The 21868-nt window shown below is 49.3% G+C and overlaps 1 protein-coding gene across 6 annotated transcripts in view; it reads left to right on the top strand.

Moving 5' to 3' along the window:
• The window catches only part of PLEKHA7 (pleckstrin homology domain containing A7), a 211446-nt gene that overhangs the window by 117711 nt on the left and 71867 nt on the right, over nt 1-21868 (top strand). For 4 of the 6 annotated variants that reach the window (XM_058663296.1, XM_058663297.1, XM_058663299.1 and 1 more), the window contains 2 exons: nt 11520-11603; nt 21263-21374. In XM_058663296.1, coding sequence (XP_058519279.1) covers nt 11520-11603; nt 21263-21374 — 196 coding nt within the window. Of the gene's footprint in view, nt 1-69; nt 76-117; nt 269-11519; nt 11604-21262; nt 21375-21868 lie in introns of those variants that run through there. The other 2 variants (XM_058663300.1, XM_058663301.1) reach the window with 2 other exon arrangements.

Here is a 21868-nt window from a genome sequence, read left to right on the forward strand (position 1 = left end):
TGCCACTTGCCGTTCCTCCACGCCCCTTTGGAGCGTGAGCTGACCTCTGTGTCTCCAGTGGTTTCCCACTTTCAGGTGAGCATTTTCCTCAGCTGTTTTAGAGGGTCTGGAGAACCTCTGACTACTGACCGAAGCGTGGCCGCTGAGGACAAGCCCACACTTCGGACTTAGGCAGGTGTGGGTTTGAAGTTTGACCTTGCCTCTTACTGTTTATGTGAACTGGAAGGGCCTTTGACTCCTTAAGGCCTCATTGGCTAAATGGAGAGAGGTCAGTTTACCTTCTAGGGTTGTTGTACCTGACGGGTGGGTACCTAAGTAGGTGTGCATTGCATTTCTCTTTTAGGGAACCCATGGTGACTTGTGTGTGTGTGGTATGATGCGGATATCTATTTCTGAGAATCTGTTTGTTCTGTGCAATGTAAGCATCTGTTCAGTGGAGGTAATAATGGTGAAATCATTGTGGCTTTTTTTTTTTTCTCTTAAAGCAGAGTGCCAAGCACAAATTCGGGCTAAGTACCCAATGAATGGGGTTTGTGTTCTTTAACCTAATCCAATTTTTGCAGCTGCTAAATTGTGATTGATTAGAATGAAAACAGTTTTAGTCAAAGCCAGGACTCCTGTTAGGATGACTGGTGAAGATGGCTTGTGAATTGTTCTTTTTCCTTTTTTAAAAGACAGAGTGACAGAGAAGGAGAGACAGAGATTTTTCCATCCATTGATTCATTTCCCAGATGATTACAGTGGTCAGGACTGGGCTGGGCTAAAGCCAGGACCTTCTTCTGGAGCTCCCATGCGGGTAGGAGAGGCCCAAGCACATGGGCCATCCTCCACTGCTTTCCCAGGCCGTTAGAAGGAAGCTAGATCAGAAGTGGAGCAGCCAGAACTCAGACTGATGCCAAGATGTGCTGTCAGCCCTATAGGCAGCAGTGTAACACAGCATTACTTCTTTTTGCTAAGGACAGGTAATATTTATATAATTTGTGCATCCTTTAAAAATACATGGGATTGGGCCTGGCGCCATGGCCTAGTGGATAAAGTCCTTGCCTTGAACGCACCGGGATCCCATATGGGCGCCGGTTCTAATCCTGGCAGCTCCACTTCCCATCCAGCTCCCTGTTTGTGGCCTGGGAAAGCAGTCGAGGTCGGCCCAAAGCTTTGGGACCCTGCACCCGCGTGGGAGACCCGGAAGAGGTTCCTGGTTCCTGGCTTTGGATCGGCGCGCACCGGCCATTGCGGCTCACTTGGGGAGTGAATCATCGGACGGAAGATCTTCCTCTCTGTCTCTCCTCCTCTCTGTATATCTGACTTTGTAATAAAGTAAATAAATCTTTAAAAAAAATACATGGGATTGCAGAAAAACATGTAAACACATTGGTAGAGTCCTTCCTAGGGGCTTGGAAGGGACTTGTGAAAGTGAGAGTCCTACAGCTTGAGCTCTGGCCGTTTCACAGTATATCTCCCCTTACCAAGATTTATAGAGCATTGACTACAGGCTGTATGAGGAAAGAAGGATATGGAGATTTCTTTTTAAAAAGCTTTTTGTTTGACAGGGTCTGGCATTGTGGCATAGCACATCAAGTTACTGCTTGATGTGCAGCACCTGTTCATGTCCAGGCCACTCTGCTTCTGGTCTAGCTTCCTGCTGATTTATCTGCGAAAGCAGAGGCTGACAATCCAAAGTACTTGGACCCCTGCCACCCACCGAGGAAACTCAGGTGAAGCTCCTGGCTTCCGGTTTCAGCCTGGCCCAACTTGATCATTGCAGCCTTTCAAATAAGACAAAAATAAATAAAAATACTTGAAAAGTGGTACTGAGCAGGTGAGGAAAGAGAGGAGGCGGTGGCTCTCGTTTCTCTGCCAAAGATGGGCTCTCTTCTCGGACTGACTTCAGGGCAAAATGCATTGAGCGATTTCTTCTACACCAGCTAGTGGGGAGGGAGAGAGGGCGGGGTTTCTGGCTTCCTGGCTGGAGAGAGGCAAACAGCCCCACAGTTCCAAAAGAACAGATGAGTTCGGCTCCAGAGGCACGAGGTGCCCGCCTCCGTGTTTATGCCAGCCAGTGCTGTCCCTGGCCTCGGTGACTCAGCTGCAGCTCTGTTCCTGCCTGGCTGCCCGTGGTGGGTGGGTGGAGAGGAAGGAGAATGAATGAGCAGGAGCAAGTGGCTGCTGGATTTGTAACACCTTGGGGGAGGCAGCCGCTCAAGATCCAAGACTCTGACTGCAGGCGAGCTGGGCGGCGCTTCCTCCCTGCGTGACCCAAACGAGGGCCGTGGCCAGGGAAGACATAGTTCCGAGTATGGAGCCTGAAGAAAGAGTGAGTGTGTCGCCAGCTTTTCCCAGCAAGGTCGAGAACGCAGGTTAGTCCTGTAGTGGTTTCCCTAGGGTTCCATTTGCTGTGGTTAATTCTGATTCATGAAAGCTTCGTAATGAGTGAGAGGAAATTATCAATGGTTGGGAGTGCTGGCGGCTCAATTAAAAAAAAAAAAGACCCAGTTTCATCGGGAATACACAGGGCACAAGTGTCATTGTCTGCACCTCTCTGATGCTATTACAGAGACTTTTCTCTTGGCGAGTGTAGTCAGAGCCAGCTTCTCTGCTTCCTGAGCCTAGGTTTCCCTGGTGTGTGGTGATGTTACATTTTGGTCTGTCACTGTGTGTGTGGAGATGGCTTGTTGCTCTGTGGATGACCGTAGCCTGAGATGAACCTCAGGACCTTACAGTGGGTCGGGAAGGGGGGAAGGTGTCTAAGACACCTGGCTCAGTCATTTCATTTGACACCTGGGGAAGCCGATTTAAAAGCACTACACAAAAGCATCAGACTGGGTGTTCTGAGGTTGGCAGTGTTTCCCCAAAGTTTCTAAACTTCTGTAGGATGAGTGTCCTGCCGGGGAGGCAAGATGTTCTTATAGACCTAGGTCTATAAGGGACACAAGTGCAGCTGAATAAGAAAGCGGCTGTTGATCTTAAACCACCTTGCCTGGTAGGCGGGTTCTTTAAATAGAAACCGAAGGAAAAGCTGGTGCTGTGCCTTCATTCCAAGGGAAGAAAAGCGTGTGCTGGCCTCCAGGCAATGGCAGGCTCTGGCCACTGGAGTCTGGGACACAGAAAAAGAGAAAAAGACTTGGAGCATAGTTTAGAGCAAGCAAGAAAAAGCCGTAACAAGTAGCTGCGGGTGGGACATGGTAGTGCTACTCTGGCAGGGCTGGAGTTCTGTTCCTTCCTTAAGATCACTAACTCATGCACGATCTGCTTGCACAGGGCAGAGCTGGGATTTAGAACCCTAGCCTGGGCTCCTGCAAGCCTCTTGTGGCTTCTCCAAGTAGAGACTCTGACCTGCCCATTTTGTAGATGAGGAAACTGAGGCCAGACAGATTAAGTAGTTGGCTTGGTCTGTGGAGCTGGTTGGGGGCAACAGTGTCGTTAGCACAGCTCCTATTAGGTTGTCTCTCTGTCCACTTACTATAAAGAAGATAAGTTAGGGTAGGGCTCCCTGGATTTGATTCTACTTTTAGAAGGAGGTGAGCTTCAAGACTTTCATAGTCATTGAGATCCTGTGAAGCCAGAATGAAAAATCTTCCACTCACCAGTTAGCAACAACCTGTGTGTGAAGAGTTGCAAGCAGAGAGGTTTGCAGGGCGGGCTCCTGGGTCAGAGGTGACACTTGGCAATGTGTGTCGGCTGGGGGGTGGATGGTATGTGAAAGCTCTGGTAACCCTAAGAAAGCAGAGCTTCGCAGATTGTGCTGGAGGTTTCCTGTCTGTTAAGAGCAAAACCTGCAAAGGATGGTCTGCTTGACCTCCATCTTTGCAGGTGTGAGAACTTCATTTACCCTGTTGGTTGTGTGACTTAGGCCCAGCTCTGTGCCTTTTATACCTTTGGGCAGGGAGAGCCATGACTATTGCTCTGGTGTTGGGTCTGGGGGACTGCTTTGCCTGTTGCTGCCTAGGCTGGTGTGAAGCACCTGCTGGGTGGGCCAGAGTAGGCATGGGGAAGGCCCTGCTGTGGTTTACCCTGTGCTCCCCAGGCTGGCAAGTCTCCCAGCCCCAATATCAGATCCTTCAGCAGGGGCCCTGGAACCTGCCTGCTCTACTTTCCTTGGCTCTGCGATGCAGTAAGCTGCTGAGATGGGCTCTGCAGACCTCTGTCTGAAGCCAATAGATGAGTACTGGAGTGCTCAGGCTCTCCAGCTGGAGCTCGTCTATGACCCTTCCCATGCCTCCACTTTAAGAGGCATGGGAAGCCTGACCTGAAGATAACAAGAGCAGGGAGGAGTCTAAACACACGTGAAATACATAGGGAGTAATTCATGGAGTAGACTAGTCACCAGGTTGTAGGTTTCGCTCCACATACCAATCCCATTCACCCCCCTGTATGTTTTTAATGATTCAGCAACTTCCTCTTGGGTGTTTGTGGTCCATTCTCTGGCTCTTTCTGGTGAGTGTTTTAACCCTTCCTTTGCAGGAGTTGGGGCCTGTTGCAGGGATAGGGTTCATTTCTCCAAATTACTTTGTCATGCTGTTCTGGGACAGCATTTGTGGCATGTTGGTGGCTCACTCTTCCGGGCTCTGATAATAAATATAGAAGGCAAATCGCCTTCTGATGGCTGTTGGTGATTAGGTTCTTATCTCCTTGTTACCCAAGTATGCATTTCTGTAGGGTTACCCAGCTCATTGGCGGGCACAGCCTCTAACCCAAGAACCTCCTTAGCTATCTCTCGTTCATTCATTCTTCAGCAGATGTATTCTGGGTACTTCCTAGGCATAATAGTGTGTATAGTAGCAGGTGCAGTAGTGAACAGACAAGCAAGGTGTTTGCTGACATGGAGTTCACATGCTAGTCAGAGAGACTGACAATTGTCAAACACATCCACAGAAAGGACGTGGTGGCTGGGGAGGATGAACATAGGATGACTGTTGGGAAGAGGTGATAATTCTGCTGAAGTCTGAGTGACAAGGGCCAGCTGAGGGGTAGGAGAAAGAGCAGACAGAGGACAGCAAGTATAAAGCCTGTTAGGTGGGCAGGAAGGACAGCAAGGAGGCCAGTGGAGCTGGAGCAGCTGGTCAGAGGGGAGAAAAGTGCACACTGAAGATGGAGCCAAGCAGAGACTGAGCCACCAGGTGAGGGGCTCATTTTTATTCTGTATGTGATGCTATAAGGTTTGCTGGGGAATCGTAACATGGCCTAATTTGTATTTGAAAAGACCCCATAGGTTCCAAGGAAGGAGAAGAGGTGGTACAGGGGTCGCACCTTGATGCAGAAAGGGCTGTGAGCAGGCTGTTGCTGTATCTAGGCGAGAGATGAGGGTGTCAGCCGTAGGGGTGGGAAGTAGGGAAGGAATTCAGAGTGTGTTTGTGTCTAGAAGCATAAGACTTGCTAGTGGTAATTGGAGTTAAAGAAAAGAGAGGGTGCTTGTTGTATTCCCTAGGTTACTGCATGGAATGCCTGCTTTCCATATGGGAATGTCTGGATCTGAGTGCTGCCTCTGTTCCCAATTTCAGCTCCCTACTACTGTGCACCCTGGGAGGCAGTGGGGGAATAGCTTTGATATTTGGATCCTTGGCACTTATGTGTGAGACCAAGACTGGGTTCCCAGTTACTGCTTTCAGCCAGCCCTGGCTGTTGCATATATATTTTTTCTTTTTTTAGAGTCCTTTTTATATGCCAGGCCTCACGCAAGGCTCTTATTCTCACAACAACCTTTTGAAGGGACATTTTCATCTGCCCTTTGCAGATTGGAATAAAGAACTAAGGCTCGAAGAAGGGAAGGTGGCATGCTATGATTTGAGCATCTCCTGACCGAGGCTCCTCTGACTCTGGCTGAGGTTGATGTTGGGAGGCTGCTCAGTGCCGTGATGACAGCTTCTACTGGTAGAGGGGATGGGAGCCAGACGTAGGCTCTTCAAGGCTCGTGTGCCTGGCAGGAGGGCCAGTTTGAGGAATGCCTGTGTGCGGTGGACTGCTATAAATCTTGACGTTTTCAACATAGCAGAAGCTCAAAAGACCATTTCAGAAAGTCTGACAGCTTTCTTAGAAAGACCACATAAGGTCGCACTGGGTGTGGTGTGATAGCCTAGTGGCTAAATCCTTATCTTGTATGTGTCAAGATCCCATAAGGATGCCAGTCTGTGTCCTGGGTGCTCCACTTCCCATCCAGTTCTCTGCTTGGGGCTTGGGAAAGCAGTAGAGGACGGCCCAAAGCCTTGGGACCCTGCACCCATGTGCAGGTGACCCAACATTATCAGGTGACCCAGCGTCTTGAGGCACTGAGACTTAGAATAAAGATAGTTGGTACCTTAGCAAGCTCCGAGGCTGTGCTGAGCGTGGCTTTAGCCTGCAGGGCCTCCTCTGACAGTGTTCTGGGAGCCAGTCGTCCAGGAAGCCAGATACTGCCTGGCATACTGACGGGCAGGTCCTTGAGAGAGCCCTGGGCTGGCTACTTTTTTTTTTAACCCCGCAAACTGCTGCTACTTCTCTTTGTGGTCAGGACCAGGTAAGCACTAGCGCTGATGGAGCGTGTCTGTCACCTGCTCAGCACACCAGTGCCTGTACCATCAGAACACAGCAGCAGGACTCTCAGAGCTCCTGGTTCAGCCTCACTCACATAACCGCAGCACTTTTGGCTGAGACTAGAAACTTGCTTTGCTGAACCATGGGCAACTTAGGTTCGGCAGCCATCATTACTGGTGGCATGACAGTCAGAATCTTTGAGTGGGAAATTAATCTTGCAAATATGTTGCAAAGAACTGTGGGGTCTGATTTTTGTCCATTGTGGTCCTTGGTCCTCACTTCATTGTCCTGTGTGTTTGCTGTCGCAGGTCTGGGGGCCTGCACACATCCTTCCCGGCCTCTGGTGCATGTGGAGACATGTTGTTGACATGGATGGCTACCACAGACTTGCCTTCACAGCTGCCATCCTGCCCCGCCACCTTCCACCTGTGCTCCCTGGCTCTCTCCCTGTGTGCAGGATTGTTTCTGTACTCTCTTGCCTACCAAGGAGCCAGGTGGCAATTCAGGTTCAAGAACAGGTCTTTCAGGGGATGTGCCTGTGCGTGCTAAATGCTTCTTAAGACAGGGCGAGCTGAATAAGGTTCTGCAGGTTTTAGAAACAGAAAACAGAGCAGACTCTGGGGACTTCAGAGCTTCAGGGTCAGGGTCAGCTGGAAAGCTCAGAGGACCTCATCGTCTTCAGGATGAGAAGGCAGGTTTAAGAGGCAGCCTTCAATCAGTGGAGATGAATCCAGAGGCATGGAAGGGAGCCAGGCCGGAGCAACACAGGAGAGGACTGTGGTTATGCGTAAACCCTAGACTCTTCCTGAGCCTCACTTTCCTCACCTGTGGCCTGGTGTGCTGATGCATAACCCATAACCCATCCTACTGGATATGTGGAGAGACTGAGTGGACCAGCCCTGGATTCACATCCCATGGCCAAGAGGGCTAAACCAGAGGCTCTGCCGCGCACATGATCCAAAACAATGACATGGAAGGTCTTAGTGTCCAGGACACATTAATCCAGTTCATCTCTTCCCAACATATCAATCCTTCTTTCTTCTTTCTTCTTTTTTAAAAGATTTATTTATTTATTTTTATTGCACGTGAGATTAGAGAGAGAAGGATGGACAGAAAGATCTTCCATCCACTGACTCACTCCTCAAGTGGCCGCAACAGCCAAAGCTGAGCTGATCCAAAGCCAGGAGCCAGGAACTTCTTTCCAGGTCCTCTTGAGCCATTCTTTACTGCTTTACCAGGCCACAGGCAGGAAGATAGATGGGAAAGTGGTGCAGCCGGTACACAAATCAGCACCCATATGGGATCCTGGCTCCTGAAGGAGGAGGACCAGCCAACTGAGCCATTGTGCTGGCCCAGTCCTTCTTTTTTTGTTTTAAATTTAGTGCTGAATAACATTCTGTGATGTAGAGCCTCAGTTTCCTTATGTGTAACTTGGGGGTATAAATATTTGTGCTTCCTGCCTCAGGAGCTAGTTGAGAGGGTCAAAGCTGCAAATGTGAGAGCACACTTACAGCTTTGAGCCTGAAGAGCGGGAAGAGGTGGTGGGGCTACTGTAGTCAGAAACATTGAGCAAAGAGAGCAGTCCTCACTTTAGGGGAGAGAGTTTGAGAGTTTGGGGGAAGTGCCTCTGGCTCTGATGGCAAATTTTTGTCAACTTTTAAAAATTACCTTTCTCCCAGTGTTAAAATGCAAAATTCATCCAATTCAAGATGCTTTAAGTTGGTCCAGCTGGGGTTAGGGTTCCAGGAGCTGCTCTTAAGGTTGTACATCGTGTGTGAAGTGCTGGCGGCTGGATCTGCCCTAGGCATGCAGACTATTTGCTCTCTGCCCTCATCTGTCAGAGACTGCTAGCTGGTCTTGTGGGAACAAAGGCTACTTGGCAGCCTCTGACTGCCACCTGAGGATTATCATTCACAACTTTGGCCCTGGATACAAGGAATGGGAGTGTGGGAGCAATGGTGGGTGGTGCTATGTTTCTGATGCCTTGTCTTTAGGGCTCTCTAATCGTTGCCAAGGAGCTGCCAGCCCACAGACCCTTAAGGAAAAGAGACAGCAGGTCATCACATGGAGGTTATAGAATTTGGAGAGGGCCTGAATTTGTGACCCAGTGTTATCTCTCATTGACCAGGTCATCTTACACCAATCACTGAACCTCTTGAGCCAGTTTCCTCATTCATAAACAGATCAATGTTGCTAGTAGCAGAGATGTGTGGGAAGGCTTTGTGGACCGTAAAGCTCTTGCAAGGCAGTGGTGGGTAGTGGTGGTGTGGTGTGTCACCACACTGATCGTGAGCAGGGTATGGTTTTTCTCCAGGTGGGAATGATATAGCCTGCTTTTGAATTTCCTCCCTGGAAAGAGCTGCCTGCAAACAGAGCCTGGCGTTTGAGTGTGGTGCAGGATTTGGAAACAGATGCTAAGGAGTCCTGTTGCTTCTTATCTTTGGTGCTTATTCCTGAACTTGGCCTTGTCGGGAAGATGGGACTGCTGCCTGCCAGATGAGGTCATAGGATTCCATGGGCTGCCTGGGAGCTGGGGAGTGAGGGGCTGGCTGTGGTTAGGAAAGGTGAGGGTGTGGTAAGTGTACTGTGTGGGGAGCAGCCTGCCTAATGGTTGTGCTTGCTTCACATTTGGCTCATAAACATTTAGGCTGTTCTCATATCAGTGCCCAGCTCATCCCGGGCACCAGGACCCACGCAGCCCTGACCAGGCCCCAGAGGAGAGTAAGGAAAGCTTGCTAAGCCTTAGGTAGCTTTTGTTTTGCTGCTGCTCTGTTGATTTAGACCTGCTCATCCCCAGGGAGTCTCAGGACTCCATCTTGGCGATGGGGCGGATACCAAATGGAGAGGATCTATCGACTCTGACAGTGCAAGTATTTTCATCATCTGTATTAAAGTCTTTAAAGATGACCATGCCCTCTGACTAGATAATTTTACCTCGGGGACTTTATGCCAAGGAAATAATTTGAATTGTAGAGAAATATATATTGAGTGTAAGAGTGGGGTGGGGGCAGGAAGCATCTAAAATGACCATTGATCTTTCTAGCATGTCGGCTCTATGGGGCAAGGGTTTCTTTGTTCACAGTATTCTCCAGTTCCGAAAGCAGTTTTCTGGAACCAGGTACCTAGGAAACAGTTTTTGAACAGTTACATGGGAAGAGCTTACATACATACGATGAGGCTATTTTCAGTATTTTAGGTGAAAATGTCATAATGACATAGGATAGCATTGTCTATGTAAAAGGGTGTAAAAAAAAGTAGTGTGTTTGTATATGCAGTAAAATCACATATTTAATAGAAAGGGGGGGGAAATAAGGCCCAATGCAATAGTGGATAAAGTCCTCGCCTTGCATGTAGGATACCATATGGATGCCAGTTCGTGTCCCAGCTGCTCCACTTCCCATCCAGCTTCCTTCTTGTGACCTGGGAAAGCAGCTGAGGATGGCCCAAAGCCTTGGGACCCTGCATCTGTATGGGAGACCCAGAGGAGACTCCTGGTTCTGGGCTTCGGATCAGATCAGCTCTGGCTGTTGTGGCCACTTGGGAAGTAAACCAGTGGAACATCTTTTCTCTCTGTATCTTCTTCTCTCTGTAAATCTAACTTTCCAATGAAAATAAATAAATCTTTAAAAAAAAAAGACTAAGGAAAAAAGAAAAAGACTAGAGAAAAAAACTGGAAGGAGAAAGATATCTTGGTGGTAAAATCATGGGTGATGGTTTTTCTTCTCTTTTTTCTGATTTGTTGATTGAGTTATTTGAAAGCATTAGACAGAGAGAATCTTCTGTCTACTGGTTCACTCCCCAGATGACTGTAATGGCCAGCACTGTGCCAGAGCAAATCAGGAGCAAGGAGCTTCATTCAGGTGTCCTGCGTGAAAAGAGACCCACATCTGCTGCTGTCTCAGGCTGTTAGCAGGGAGCTGGCTTGGGAGTGGAGCCATCGGGATTTGCACCGGTGTCCACAGGGGATGCCAGTGTCACAGGTGCAGTGATCTCACTCGCTGCACCTCAACATCCGCCCCCTTTTCTGTTTTCTAAAATGTAAAAAATTATAATGATTTTATGATTGGGAAAATTTTTCAGTAAATCTTATTGTTCTGGAAAGAATTCAGCAGGGGTGGAGGAGTGGGACGTGGATGTTTGTGTAACAGTTAGGAAGCCTGTGTCTGAGTTTGACGCATGGCTCTGGCTCTTGATTCCAGTTCTATGCCAACGCAGGAGGTGCCCGGCCCAGCCTGACTTTAGCAGCCATCTGGGGAGTGAACCTGTGGATGAGAACTCTGTTTCTCTCTATATATCTTTTTCTCCCTTTAAAAAAAAAATAAAAAGATGGCCAATCATTTAGTTTATTTGTGGAGAATGCCAGCAGGCTCCGGAGTCTGCTCCTCCTCTTGCAAGAGCTTGGCTGCTGTGTCGCTACACAGAACACCTACACACTGGGATTGTGTCAGCATGATGTGGAGGCTGAGCCCTCCTGACTTCAAAAGGGTGATAGAAACTCTGCCGTGTGGAGGTGCTGTTGGTCCCGTTGCAGAGACATGCCCATACGCTTATATCCCATCCCAGAGTGAAGACATCTGGTAGTTAGGGAGCAGATTTGGAAGAAGAGAGAATTTTCTAGGTGGGTGGTTAGTTCTTAGAATTCTTTCCCTGGTTCTTGGTTTTTGAGGTGGTGTGGAGAGTGGCTTCTGCTTTTCTTTACTCTTATGTTATCCTGGGTCATCTTACAGTGAGAACTTCATGCTATGCATCTCTGAGATTCAGAAGTCTCCTGAGTCATGACCTCATGACAGTGGAAGTGCCTGCCTGTTAGCTGGACTTTAGCACCTGAACTGAAAATTCTTGGTTTTCTGATGCAGCTGGGCACATCTTGGAGGAAAACCCCTTCTGACCTTCCTTATCCTGGAAGACTCTGGGGGCTCAGGAGGCCCAGGCACTGCTGGCCTGTGGTAATATGTACAAATCCTCTCCACTCACAGGATTTTCTCATCCCCCCCCCTTTTTTTTTCTTCCAGCCATAACCAGCAGACCACAGCGTTCAGGCATCCTGTGACTGGGCAGTTTTCTCCTGAAAATAGTGAATTCATTCTTCAAGAAGAGTAAGTATTTTTGTACCTTCTTCTTGTCCAGGTAGTCTGGAAGGCTTAAACTGAAGCTTGCTGGACTGTTTTCTCCATCAGGCACAGGCACTCGCCATGCCTGATTGATTCACGGTGAAATGCGGGGGGAACTGCATTTGGCAACAGCCAGCCTCCTGTCCGTGGGAAGATGTGCAAGCAGAGAGGTGGTACAGGGAGGTGCTCTGGTTGGGATCATCAGAGCCTCTTCAGAGCTCCCTTGTCCCTGCATGATCCCTGTGGCCCAAGGCATCTTCTACTACGCTAGCTGTGCTCTGGGAGGGGGCCTGCTCACCGAGGTGGAAACAGTTGGGGTGCAGGTGTGATTCCCTCACTTCCTGTCCCAAGCCCCTGAACTCTTGACTTCTTTCTCCACTTTGCCCAACTTGGGGACTTGCCTGCCACCCAACCCAGTGTCAGCAGGGGTGGCTGCTGCCCCGCAGGGCCTTTTTTGTTGTTGTGGAATACCGCACATGCCGTCCAGGCCGGGTGTCTGCTCCTCCCAACAGTGAAGGCAAGATGTGAGCATGTGACTGTGCTCAGCGGAGTGGATTCTGTTTGAAGAAAAGTCACGGGATATCAGCTTCAAGTTTTCTTGAAGTCATTTCCCTCTGTTCAGTCACTTAGACTTAATAGGATCTTAAGTGATCAGCAGTTATATTTTTATAGCATTTCCCTCCCTCAGCCCTTGTAAAAGTAGACAGATATAATAAATCCAAAGTACTCGTCATCGCCCATCTTCAATGATTTCCAAAACACGTTAATTTTATTTTGCTTATACCCTCCCCCACACCCCTTGGGTTATTTTGAAATAAATTCCAAATGTATCATTTCATCTGTGTAATATTTTCAGCTGAGAATCACTATCATGCAGAACTTTGAAAACTGGAGATTCATGATGGTAACTCTGCCACTTCTTGCACATGTACTCTGCACCAGGGGCTTTGCATGCATATCTCCATACAGTAACCTGAGCAATAGGTCAGCTGTGGCATGTTCAGGGCGGAGAAGCTGTGGCTCAGAGTCACTTGCCTCAAGTCTTGCGGCCCAAAGCAGAATGCCGGGAGGCCATCCCAGGGTGGCCAAGCTTTGGGAGCTGTGCTGCCTTTGCGTTGTGTTCTTTCTGCTCAAGTCCAAGCCTGCTCTAGTCAGAGGCTGCTGGTGCATTATTCTGAGGCTAATGGTCCTTGAGATAGGGCTGGGGGTCTGATTTCAGAGAGAGACAGTAATAGAAGTTAAAGATTGTCTTTTCTCCTAGATTGAAAAAACAAGTGCTGTGAGCTGGAATGTGGATTCTCCAAATTCGCCATCTTGAGTTTGTTTATAGCACCCTGAAGGTCACAGCTCTTGGGAGGTCAGCTGGTTCCATCCCCTTTGAAACAGAGCCACCTGTCCTTGTTGAGTTTCTTGAATTCATTGGGACCTTTAGCGTGGGAAATTACGGACTTAAATACAGGTTTTCCATCACTAAACTCTTATGTCACACACACTTCCTTTCTTTCTTTTAATTTTATTTATTTGAAAGGCAGAGTTACAGGGAGGTGGAAGAGACAGATATTCTATCTCCTGTTCACTCCCCAAATGGGTTTAATTGCCAGGGCTGCTGTAGGCGAAATCCGGGAGCCAGAGGCTTCTTCCAGTTCTCCTATGTGGGTGGCAGGGGTCCAAACACTTGGGTCATCTTCCAGTGCTTTCCCAGGCACATTAACAGGAAGCTGGATCCGAAGTAGAGCAGCCAGGACTCAAACCGGCACTCATGGAATGTCACTGTTGCAAATGGCAGCTAACCCATTATTGCCTGCTCGCCAGCCCCTTTGTTCTCATTCTTAACAGAAGACTATCCTCAGACTACTTTGGAGAAGGTAGCATATTTTCTTTTACTTGAATCTCAGCTCTATTCACTTTCCAGAGAAAAGTTGCTGCTTGTTTTCAAGAGTTTTTTTCGCTAGCCCCCACCCACAAGAGAAAGCTTTGCTTTCTCCATTGGTTTGCTTGTCTCCATTGGTGGTGGCACTGTGTAGTCAGACATTACACAGAACTTTTTTTTTTTTTTAAAGATTTATTTACTTTATTACAAAGTCAGATATACAGAGAGGAGGAGAGACAGAGAGGAAGATCTTCCATCCGATGATTCACTCCCCAAGTGAGCTGCAACGGGCCGATGCGCGCCATTCCGAAGCCAGGAACCAGGAACCTCTTCCAGGTCTCCCACGCGGGTGCAGGGTCCCAATGCATTGGGCCGTCCTCCACTGCTTTCCCAGGCCACAAGCAGGGAGCTGGATGGGAAGTGGAGCTGCCGGGATTAGAACCGGTGCCCATATGGGATCCCGGGGCGTTCAAGGCGAGGACTTTAGCCACTAGGCCACGCCGCCGGGCCCACACAGAACGTTTTGTAGGCATTAAGGGGAAGGGAAGAGTGCTAGTACCTAGGAATTGCCTCCCGTGTCAGGACCAGGCTGGACTCTGCAGGTGCAACAGCAGGTAAGTTGTATATATCCCTGCCCCTACGCTGGAGACCAGGATGAAGTTCTGGGCTCCTGGCTTTGGCCTGGCTCAGCCCTGGCTGTTGCCACTTGAGGGAATGCACTAGTAAATAGAAAATCTACCTCTCTCTGTGTAGGTGTGTGTATGTCTCCCTCTCTAACTCTTGCAAACAAATAAATAAATTTTCAAAGCAAACAAATGGAACTGGAGCAGCCAGGACTTGAATTGATGCTGTAATACCGGAACGCACGTAGCAGCCTAACCAGATGCACCACAGCCCTGCCTCTACAACCAGCATCTTAACTCTTGCACCTAAAACCAGCACCCACTCACCCCCCTGCCTGGTCCCCAGGGGTTTTTTTTTTTGGTATTATTATTATTATTATATAGCCTGGTTTCTAGTGATTGGATCATGTGCACACAAGAGCCCTGCTCTCGGAGCAGTCCTTGGTACAGGGAACTTCCAGAGGTGTGGCTTTTCTGTTTGGTGCTCATGCACACAAGTGTTTTCCCCTCTGTGCTGGGCTGCCCAGGAAGTTGCTAGCAGCCGCCTCTGCAGCTCTGGGGAAGACAAGAGAAGCATTCCTGAACAGTGACGCTGACAGCTGACTGACAGCAGGCTGTGTCCACTGATCCCCAGGCTCTATCAAGCATTTCACTCTGAGGTGGGGCCTAGGGTGAGAGAGACCGCACTTTGCAAGTTCAGAAGCCACTGTTGTGCTGAGAAGGCAGCTGCAAGCCGTGCAGCGTCACCTTGGAGGTTCCCAGCTGGGAAAGTACTCCAGTTTGGCTGGTCTGCCCTTCTGGGCATCCTACTGGGTTTGGCTGGTTCCTTGTATTGGGATTTGGGTCACCTTAAGCTTTTCGTTTGGATTATTGGGGAAAAAATACGAGTTGGGATTGCCTGGAATGTGATGAGTGGCTTTTGGAAAATAGGATTTAAGAAGATACTGTTTTGCTGAAGGTAAGTGTCATCCCACTTCTGGCCCTTGACCAGGCTCAGGAAGATTTGTTCTGCAGATTGCAGCGCAAGGCTCCCCTAAGACAGGTACCCAGGATAGGTCCACAGGCGGAGTATCTCCTGCTCCTCCTGCAGCTACAAGTTGCTGAAAGCTGGAAGGGAGATGTCCTGAGCTCCTAAGGGAGTATGTCCTGTTGTCCATCTGCTGAGGCTAGGGCTTGGAGGCTGTCCTGTGTCTGTCTGCCGTTCGTGCGGCCAGCACCTTGTCTCTAGACACTGGCAGTCTTGGGCTGGCTTTGCCTGTTGCATTTGGTTGCCATGGCAGCAGAAGAAATGGGGGAAAATGGAAACACCTGACAAGCGGATGCAGAAACTTGATTGTCCAGTTTTTTTCCTCGCTAGACCAGGAGACGGCTTGTGTGACCATTCTCAGGTAGGGGAAGAGCTAGGTGGTGATGGGGCCTTTAGTTTATTCGTACACATAGGTGCTGGTTTGGCTGTGCTGCAGAACTCTCACAGTGCATTGGAACTGCCGCCCAGCACCCATGGCCTCAGCTTTTTGCTTGGGGGGTGGGGTGGGGAGGAGAATATGTGGTGGTGGCTTTGCTGTATGAGGGAGGGAGGCTGCTGCTTGCAGACTGCAATTTTCTGTTGTCCTATGACATCCCCTCTCTTCTGTTTCTGTGCCTCCCCTGACTTGGAAGCGCTTAGGTCTGTGTGAGAAAATGACGTTGTCAAATGAGATGGTGCTTGGCTGGGCAGGAGGAGCAGGTAGGCTAGAAAGGGACTCCCTGGTGGTGAGATCAGGATCGTAGCATCCTGGAGATGGAACATAGCAGCGACGGAAGGAGCAGTGGAGATCAAGGTTCTCCTTCAGAGACAGAAGCGCGGAACCTGGACAGAGGGAGGTAGTGGCCCAGGGTCATCCACAGAGCTGAGCGTCTGCCAAGTTCAGGGCTCTGGTGCTGGCTGGGAAGTCTCAAGTCTTATTAGGATTTTCTCCTTCCAGGTAATGGGGTGCTGTTGGAGATGGGTGAGGCCTGGAGCCTGTGTGTAAGAGAGGCGTTGAGGGGGAGGGAGAGGAACGCAGAAAGCCACGGTTGAGTAATGAGGCCTCGGCAGCTGAATGGAAGCCGGTGTCAGACGGCCTCCCCCCAGGGTGTTGGGAGTTTACCGCACGCGTTGGCAGTCTGTGTGTGTCTCTTTTTCTGGGAAGAGAGGCTGTGGAGGTGGCTGCCTGTTGGCAACAAGAGCTTCTTTTTCTCTTTTTTTCTTTTCTCGCTTTTGTTGTGCCTGGCTTTTCCCTACCTCTTGGTCAGTGGGTGTCGGCTCTTGGAAGAGTCTGCAGTGTTTGGAAGCAAGGCTATCCTCTTGCCCTATCCTCCTACCACAGGTGTTAGCTGAGCTCGTTAGCTCTCTGTTAAATACTTAAGGGCAGAGCATGGATTGTGGCCTCCTTTTTTTCCAGAAATCTACAGGGTATGGTTGTGGTTTAATGAGGTCTTTGCAGCACAAGAGTCCTGTTTCCCCAGCTTTCTAACTCCCTCCTCCTAGCCTTGACATTGCCGTGGTCCTGGAGAGAGAAGACCCTTGTCACGGTCATGAGGGTCACCTTTGAAAAGTGCCAGGTGAAACCTTTGTAGGAGTGTTGATATGAAATGATGGTTCTTAGAGGTCAATGGTTTGGCATCTGAAGGATTCTGGAGAGGAGTGCCTCAGATGCAAGGTGCAGCTGCTAGTAGCAGGCACGTGTAATGCGTTTCACTTTATGGTTTTCCCAATGTCCTTTCAAACCACCTACCTACCTTGTAAGATGAGAAGCAGTTTTCATTCCATTTTGCAAAAATGAAAGCTGAATTCCAGAGAACCCCTGGGACTTGATGGTGTGTGACCCACACCCAGTTATTGTAGACCCTAGTTCTTTCCTCCACCCCAAGATCTCCTGGGCTCGGGGTACACCTTGGGGTTAAGAATAAACTCATTCCTTTCTCAGACCTGGGGGACTTGCTGTGAGCAGATTTCTCGAAGGCAGGGCCTCGCTTGGGGAGTGTGGCTTTGGAATGGGGGCAAATTGTTACTTCCCTTTCCTCTCAATGTCTGTGAAACAGAGACGAAATCTACAGGGCTGAGATGGTGCAGACACAGTGCCTAGCCCAATGTATGTGTCCAGCAGGTGCAGCTCAGTCGTCTGCTCACTTAACCTTGTGTACCTATCCCTGACTGTTCACAGCCCTTGGCTTGGTGACCGACTTATTGTGACCTACAGGATAGAGAATGGTCTGGCTGTATTCTGACTTCAGTCTGTTCTAGCTGACGCTGTGGATAGAGAGAAGGCCGAGGATACCATGAATCAGACTTAGGCAGAATGGCTTCTGTGTTTGTAACCTCGCTTTCTTTACGCCCGTAGTGTCATAAGCACTGCACTCTGGATATGCAGGAAGCAAGCCCAGCTCCTCTTATTGATAAGGAAATGGAGGGATGGGGAAAGTTGACTTCCTGGCCAGTCTCATCTGACACCTCCATGCCAGAGTTCAGGGTGGAATCCAGTGGTTTCTCAGCCAGTTGTGTCTAGTGCTAATCCCTCCCTTTGTTTCAGATGGGAAGCTGGCAAGTTGAAGCTCTAGCTCACTGTGTTGAACTTCAGCCCACACCCCTCCAGCAAAATAGTCAGCATTCATGAAGCCCAAGCCAAGGAGAGGGAGGTCTTTGTTCCAGTCATCCCACTGTACTTGGGGAATCCAGACAGCACAGAAACCTGGCTCCTAGGCATGAGTTAATGGATTTTGTTGACCAGCACCAAGAGTCTGCTGTGCAGGTTTCTTGTCCCCCAATTCCTTGGGATCTGGGTGAGTCAGCATGCCTGGGGGCCTGCTGGTAGGGAATCCAGCCTTTTACAGTCATTCAACTTGGAGTAGGGAAGGCTTGGATCTTCTCTAGGGTGGGGCATGGTTAACGGGGGAAACTGTCGGGAGAGCACACTCAGTCTGAGGAATTGAGAAACCAGTGTGCAGGGCTCATGCTCAGAAGTAGCTGAGACATGGGAACCACCCAGGCTTTCATGCATTCTCTTAAGGAGGCTGCCTACTTGTTGCTCACACCACTGGGTCAACCACCCCTAGAAATTTCTATTGGAGCCAGTTTCTCACTCAAGTGAGAAAATTGTTCATAAGATATTTTTTGTATCCTTATTTTTTGATAGCAAGTGGTATTTCCAAGTGTCACCATCATGTTTTTTTTTTAAACCAGTTGTAATTCTGGGTCACTTCCCAAGGTTGTACTTGTCTCAGAGGTCCTGAGAGATGGTGACCCAGGTTGGGCAGATTCAGAGTTGCATTCCATGAAGTCAGATCTTATTACTTGGACAAAGGGACAGTGTAGTGTGCCTTGTTCGTTCCAAAAGCCAGGTCAGGGCTGGGCCAGGTAATAGTTGAGTGTTGCTTTAGTAGGGTGCTGTTCCAGCTGTCCATGGCATACTTGTCGAGGGCATGCTCCTTATTTGTGAAGACAGCACAGCCCCCTTGCTGTGGCAGATTCAGTTAGCACTTTAGTTGCATCTCTTGACCAGCTTGTTAGAGGTGAGGCTGAGCAGTGCAGGGCATGAGGAATGCACTTGCCTTTGTTCCTTGCTTTTCTTGCCTACCTGCTCACCACCATCCTTTTCCAGTGTCCCCTGCTGAGGACACAGCCATTCCTTCTCTAGCCAAAATCTGTTCACAGTAGTCTCCCTAGGTGATCATGGGACCCCAAGGATGCAGAGCGGTCATCTTTCTTTCCATGCTGTTGGCTAGGAGGTGCTCCTGGGCTAAGCACTGAGGTAGAGAGGGGACATGAGCTTGGAATGCACAAGTTGAGGGGAAACAATGTTAGGGGCCTCGTGACTGCAGCATGCCAAAGTGTCCTTTTTCTAGGACGTCATGGGCCAATCACAAATTCAGTCTTTTCTTTGTCCTGCAGAGAAGGAATGAAGTATCTAACGATGGAATGGTACTTAGTTATTCCAAATGATGTGCATGAATTTAAAATAACAGGGAAAATGTTCGTGATGTTTCATTTAGTTTTTGAAAGGCAGAGTTATGGAGAGAGAGAGAGAGAGAGATGGATCTTTCGTCTCTTGGTTGTCCCCAAATGGCCACAGCAGCTAGGACTGGGACAGGTCAAAGCTAGGAGCCCATGTCTGCTTCTGGGTCTCCCACATGGATCTAGTTCCTAAGCACCTGGGCCATCTGCTGCTGGTTGCCTAGGCACAGTGTTAGGGAGCTGAGTCTTGAGCCAGTTCCCATATGGGATGCCAATGTCACAGGCAGACTTAACCTACTATACCAATGCCGGTCCCTTATGATAGATTTTAAAAATCAAGATGTTAGATGAAATAGATGAAAATGGTGTGAATCACAATTATATAGGAATAAAAAAAACTGGACCAAGGGTAATTTTTTTTTTCTCCCCACTCAACTTTTTCTGATGTTTCTCAAAAATTCTATAATAAAACTCTTTTAGTAGTTTAAATGGAACCAATTAAGTTTGATGAAATCCCAAACAAACCTTTTCTTCTGGTTGGACTGCATGTCCTGAATGTTAGCATAGGGATGCAATTATTCCAAGTGGGCCACTCGAGAACTCTTCTCCCTCAAAATTCCTCTGTTTTGGACGTTCCCTTGCCTAGAGGCAGGGAATGGAAAAGGCAACCTCTCAGAGCGCCTTCCCACCCCCGGGTGAGCTGCACACAGCCTCTGCCAGCAATGAGCAGGCGCAGCATGATGACATTCTCCCTCCCAAGGAGGAGCGGCCTCAGAAATCTGGCTGGGGTGGAGGCCAGCCAGGGTGGGATATCTGGAGCAAGTGCCTGTGCTGATAAGAGGCCAGCCATCCTCCTGGCTGGTGAGGCTTGCACCTCCAGTTGCTGAACATCCCGCTCAGCCCTGCCCCTCAAGTGAGCTGGTACTTGCTCTTAAGGTCCCGTTGTTGGCACTGCTCAGAGAGAGCTTGGCAGTGAACTTCCTCCTTGGGTGAGCTGTCGCACCAAAGCCAAGGGCACAGAAAGGATCCCTCAGTCTTTTGAAGGACACAAATTTTCTCCGTTGTACATCTCTGAAAGTGAATCTGAAGACCGACACCCGGAGTGCTGCATCCTCAGCCGTGGCCTGCTGGGACTCCCCAGCTCCGTCTCCTCTGGCTCCTGCCCTGGCCTCCCAAAGCAGGTGTTCTCTGCTCCCGAGACAAACAGCCTCACCTTACTGCAGTCAGCCAAGTCTTCTGGGGTTCTGTTTGTCAGGACAGCAGGACAGAACTCAGCTTCTGAAGTGTGAGACTTGGACTTTGAGAAAAGCTTGCCAATCCCAGAGCTGGCAGAGGCTTGGGGTCAGGCCTTGAGCTGTTTGGAGACAGGTGTTGAGTTTGTGTGGAGAGATTGGCCACTGTTGCTTTGAAAGATACATGAATGCTGGGACTCTGCGGAGGAAGGTGAGGCCATGGGGCCATGTCTTTTATGTTGCTCCCAAGATGTTCCCAGAGTGCTAGCTGTCCTGGGATAGCTCCTTGGTGGGCAGCTCTGGGATGCTGATGGGGAAGTCCCAGGATCCTCTCGGGAACCTAATGCATGCTTTCTTTCTTCTCACTCTCCAAACTTAGCACAAGGGGTTAATATCTCAGATGCTCTATTTTGGGGCAACTGGAGTGTTCCCAGAATAGGACTCTTTGTTGAGTAGTCTATTTCGGGAGGCAAGCCCCACTGGCGTTTATGTAAGCATTCTCTGTTTATCTGTGGGTGTGGATGTATGCGCAAGTGGTTTCTTGTTACTAATTATAAGCAGCTTCTTTAGGGAGCCATGGGAATGGAGGGGTGTGTGAGTGTGTAATGTGATGGTCTGCATTACTCTTGCCTGTTGTGAAGAGTGTTTTGACTGTGATTGCCCATTCTGTCATGGAGCAGTTGTCACAGGACCCAAGTGGCAAAGTGAGCATAGGACCTTAAGAAAACAGGCAAGAACAAGAGCCAGACCTCTTGGTGGGCATGTCCCCCCATGGAGTCCTGAGAAGGTACAGGGGCTGCACTCTGGGTCGCAGGTGGTCTCCAGAAGATCACACCTGGTTTGTTCTAAGGCCCCAGACTGGTTCCAACATGGCACAACTGCCAGATCCCACTTCCCACCCTACTGCTTGGCACTTACTCTCAGGATCCCCCTCTGTCTCCTCACAGGCCAAACCCACACATGTCAAAGCAAGAGAGAAACCAAAGACCGTCCAGCATGGTCAGCGAGACGTCCACGGCTGGGACCACGTCCACCCTGGAGGCCAAGCCTGGACCCAAGGTAAGCTGCTGGCTGCTCTTGCTGTCTACGCCCTCATTTCTGTTTTTTGTCAGATCCCCTTTCTAGCCAAAAACCCGTTTGATCTCCACCATAGCTTTCTGGGAGAGACCCGTAAGAAGTGTTCTCCCCAAATGACAGATGAGAGAATTAAGGCCAAGAGGGACTCTACCCTTATTCCAGAAAACAGGTGATTGTGGGCAGAAGCAGGAGTGATGGGTAGGTCCTTAGGCAAGTTCTTTCCTTTCCTGGCTTGCATTGGGAGGGTCACCCACTGATCATGTGTGGATGATTGTTAGAGAGTCAGGGGAGGAGGGTGTTGAGGGATAAACCCAGATAGAAGGGATCTATACCTGGAAGTACGTAGTGGCTTTATTCCAGAAAGTTATCTAGCAGGTGGTAGAAGTCGATTGAAAAATGCTTTCATTATTTTTTTCCCTTGTGACCAGACCAGGAGACTTGCCAAGTCTTGGACTTGCCTTTTAATTAGAGTGCTA

The sequence above is a fragment of the Ochotona princeps genome, chromosome 4 (genome assembly GCF_030435755.1).
Source record: "Ochotona princeps isolate mOchPri1 chromosome 4, mOchPri1.hap1, whole genome shotgun sequence".
Lineage (NCBI taxonomy): Eukaryota > Metazoa > Chordata > Mammalia > Lagomorpha > Ochotonidae > Ochotona > Ochotona princeps.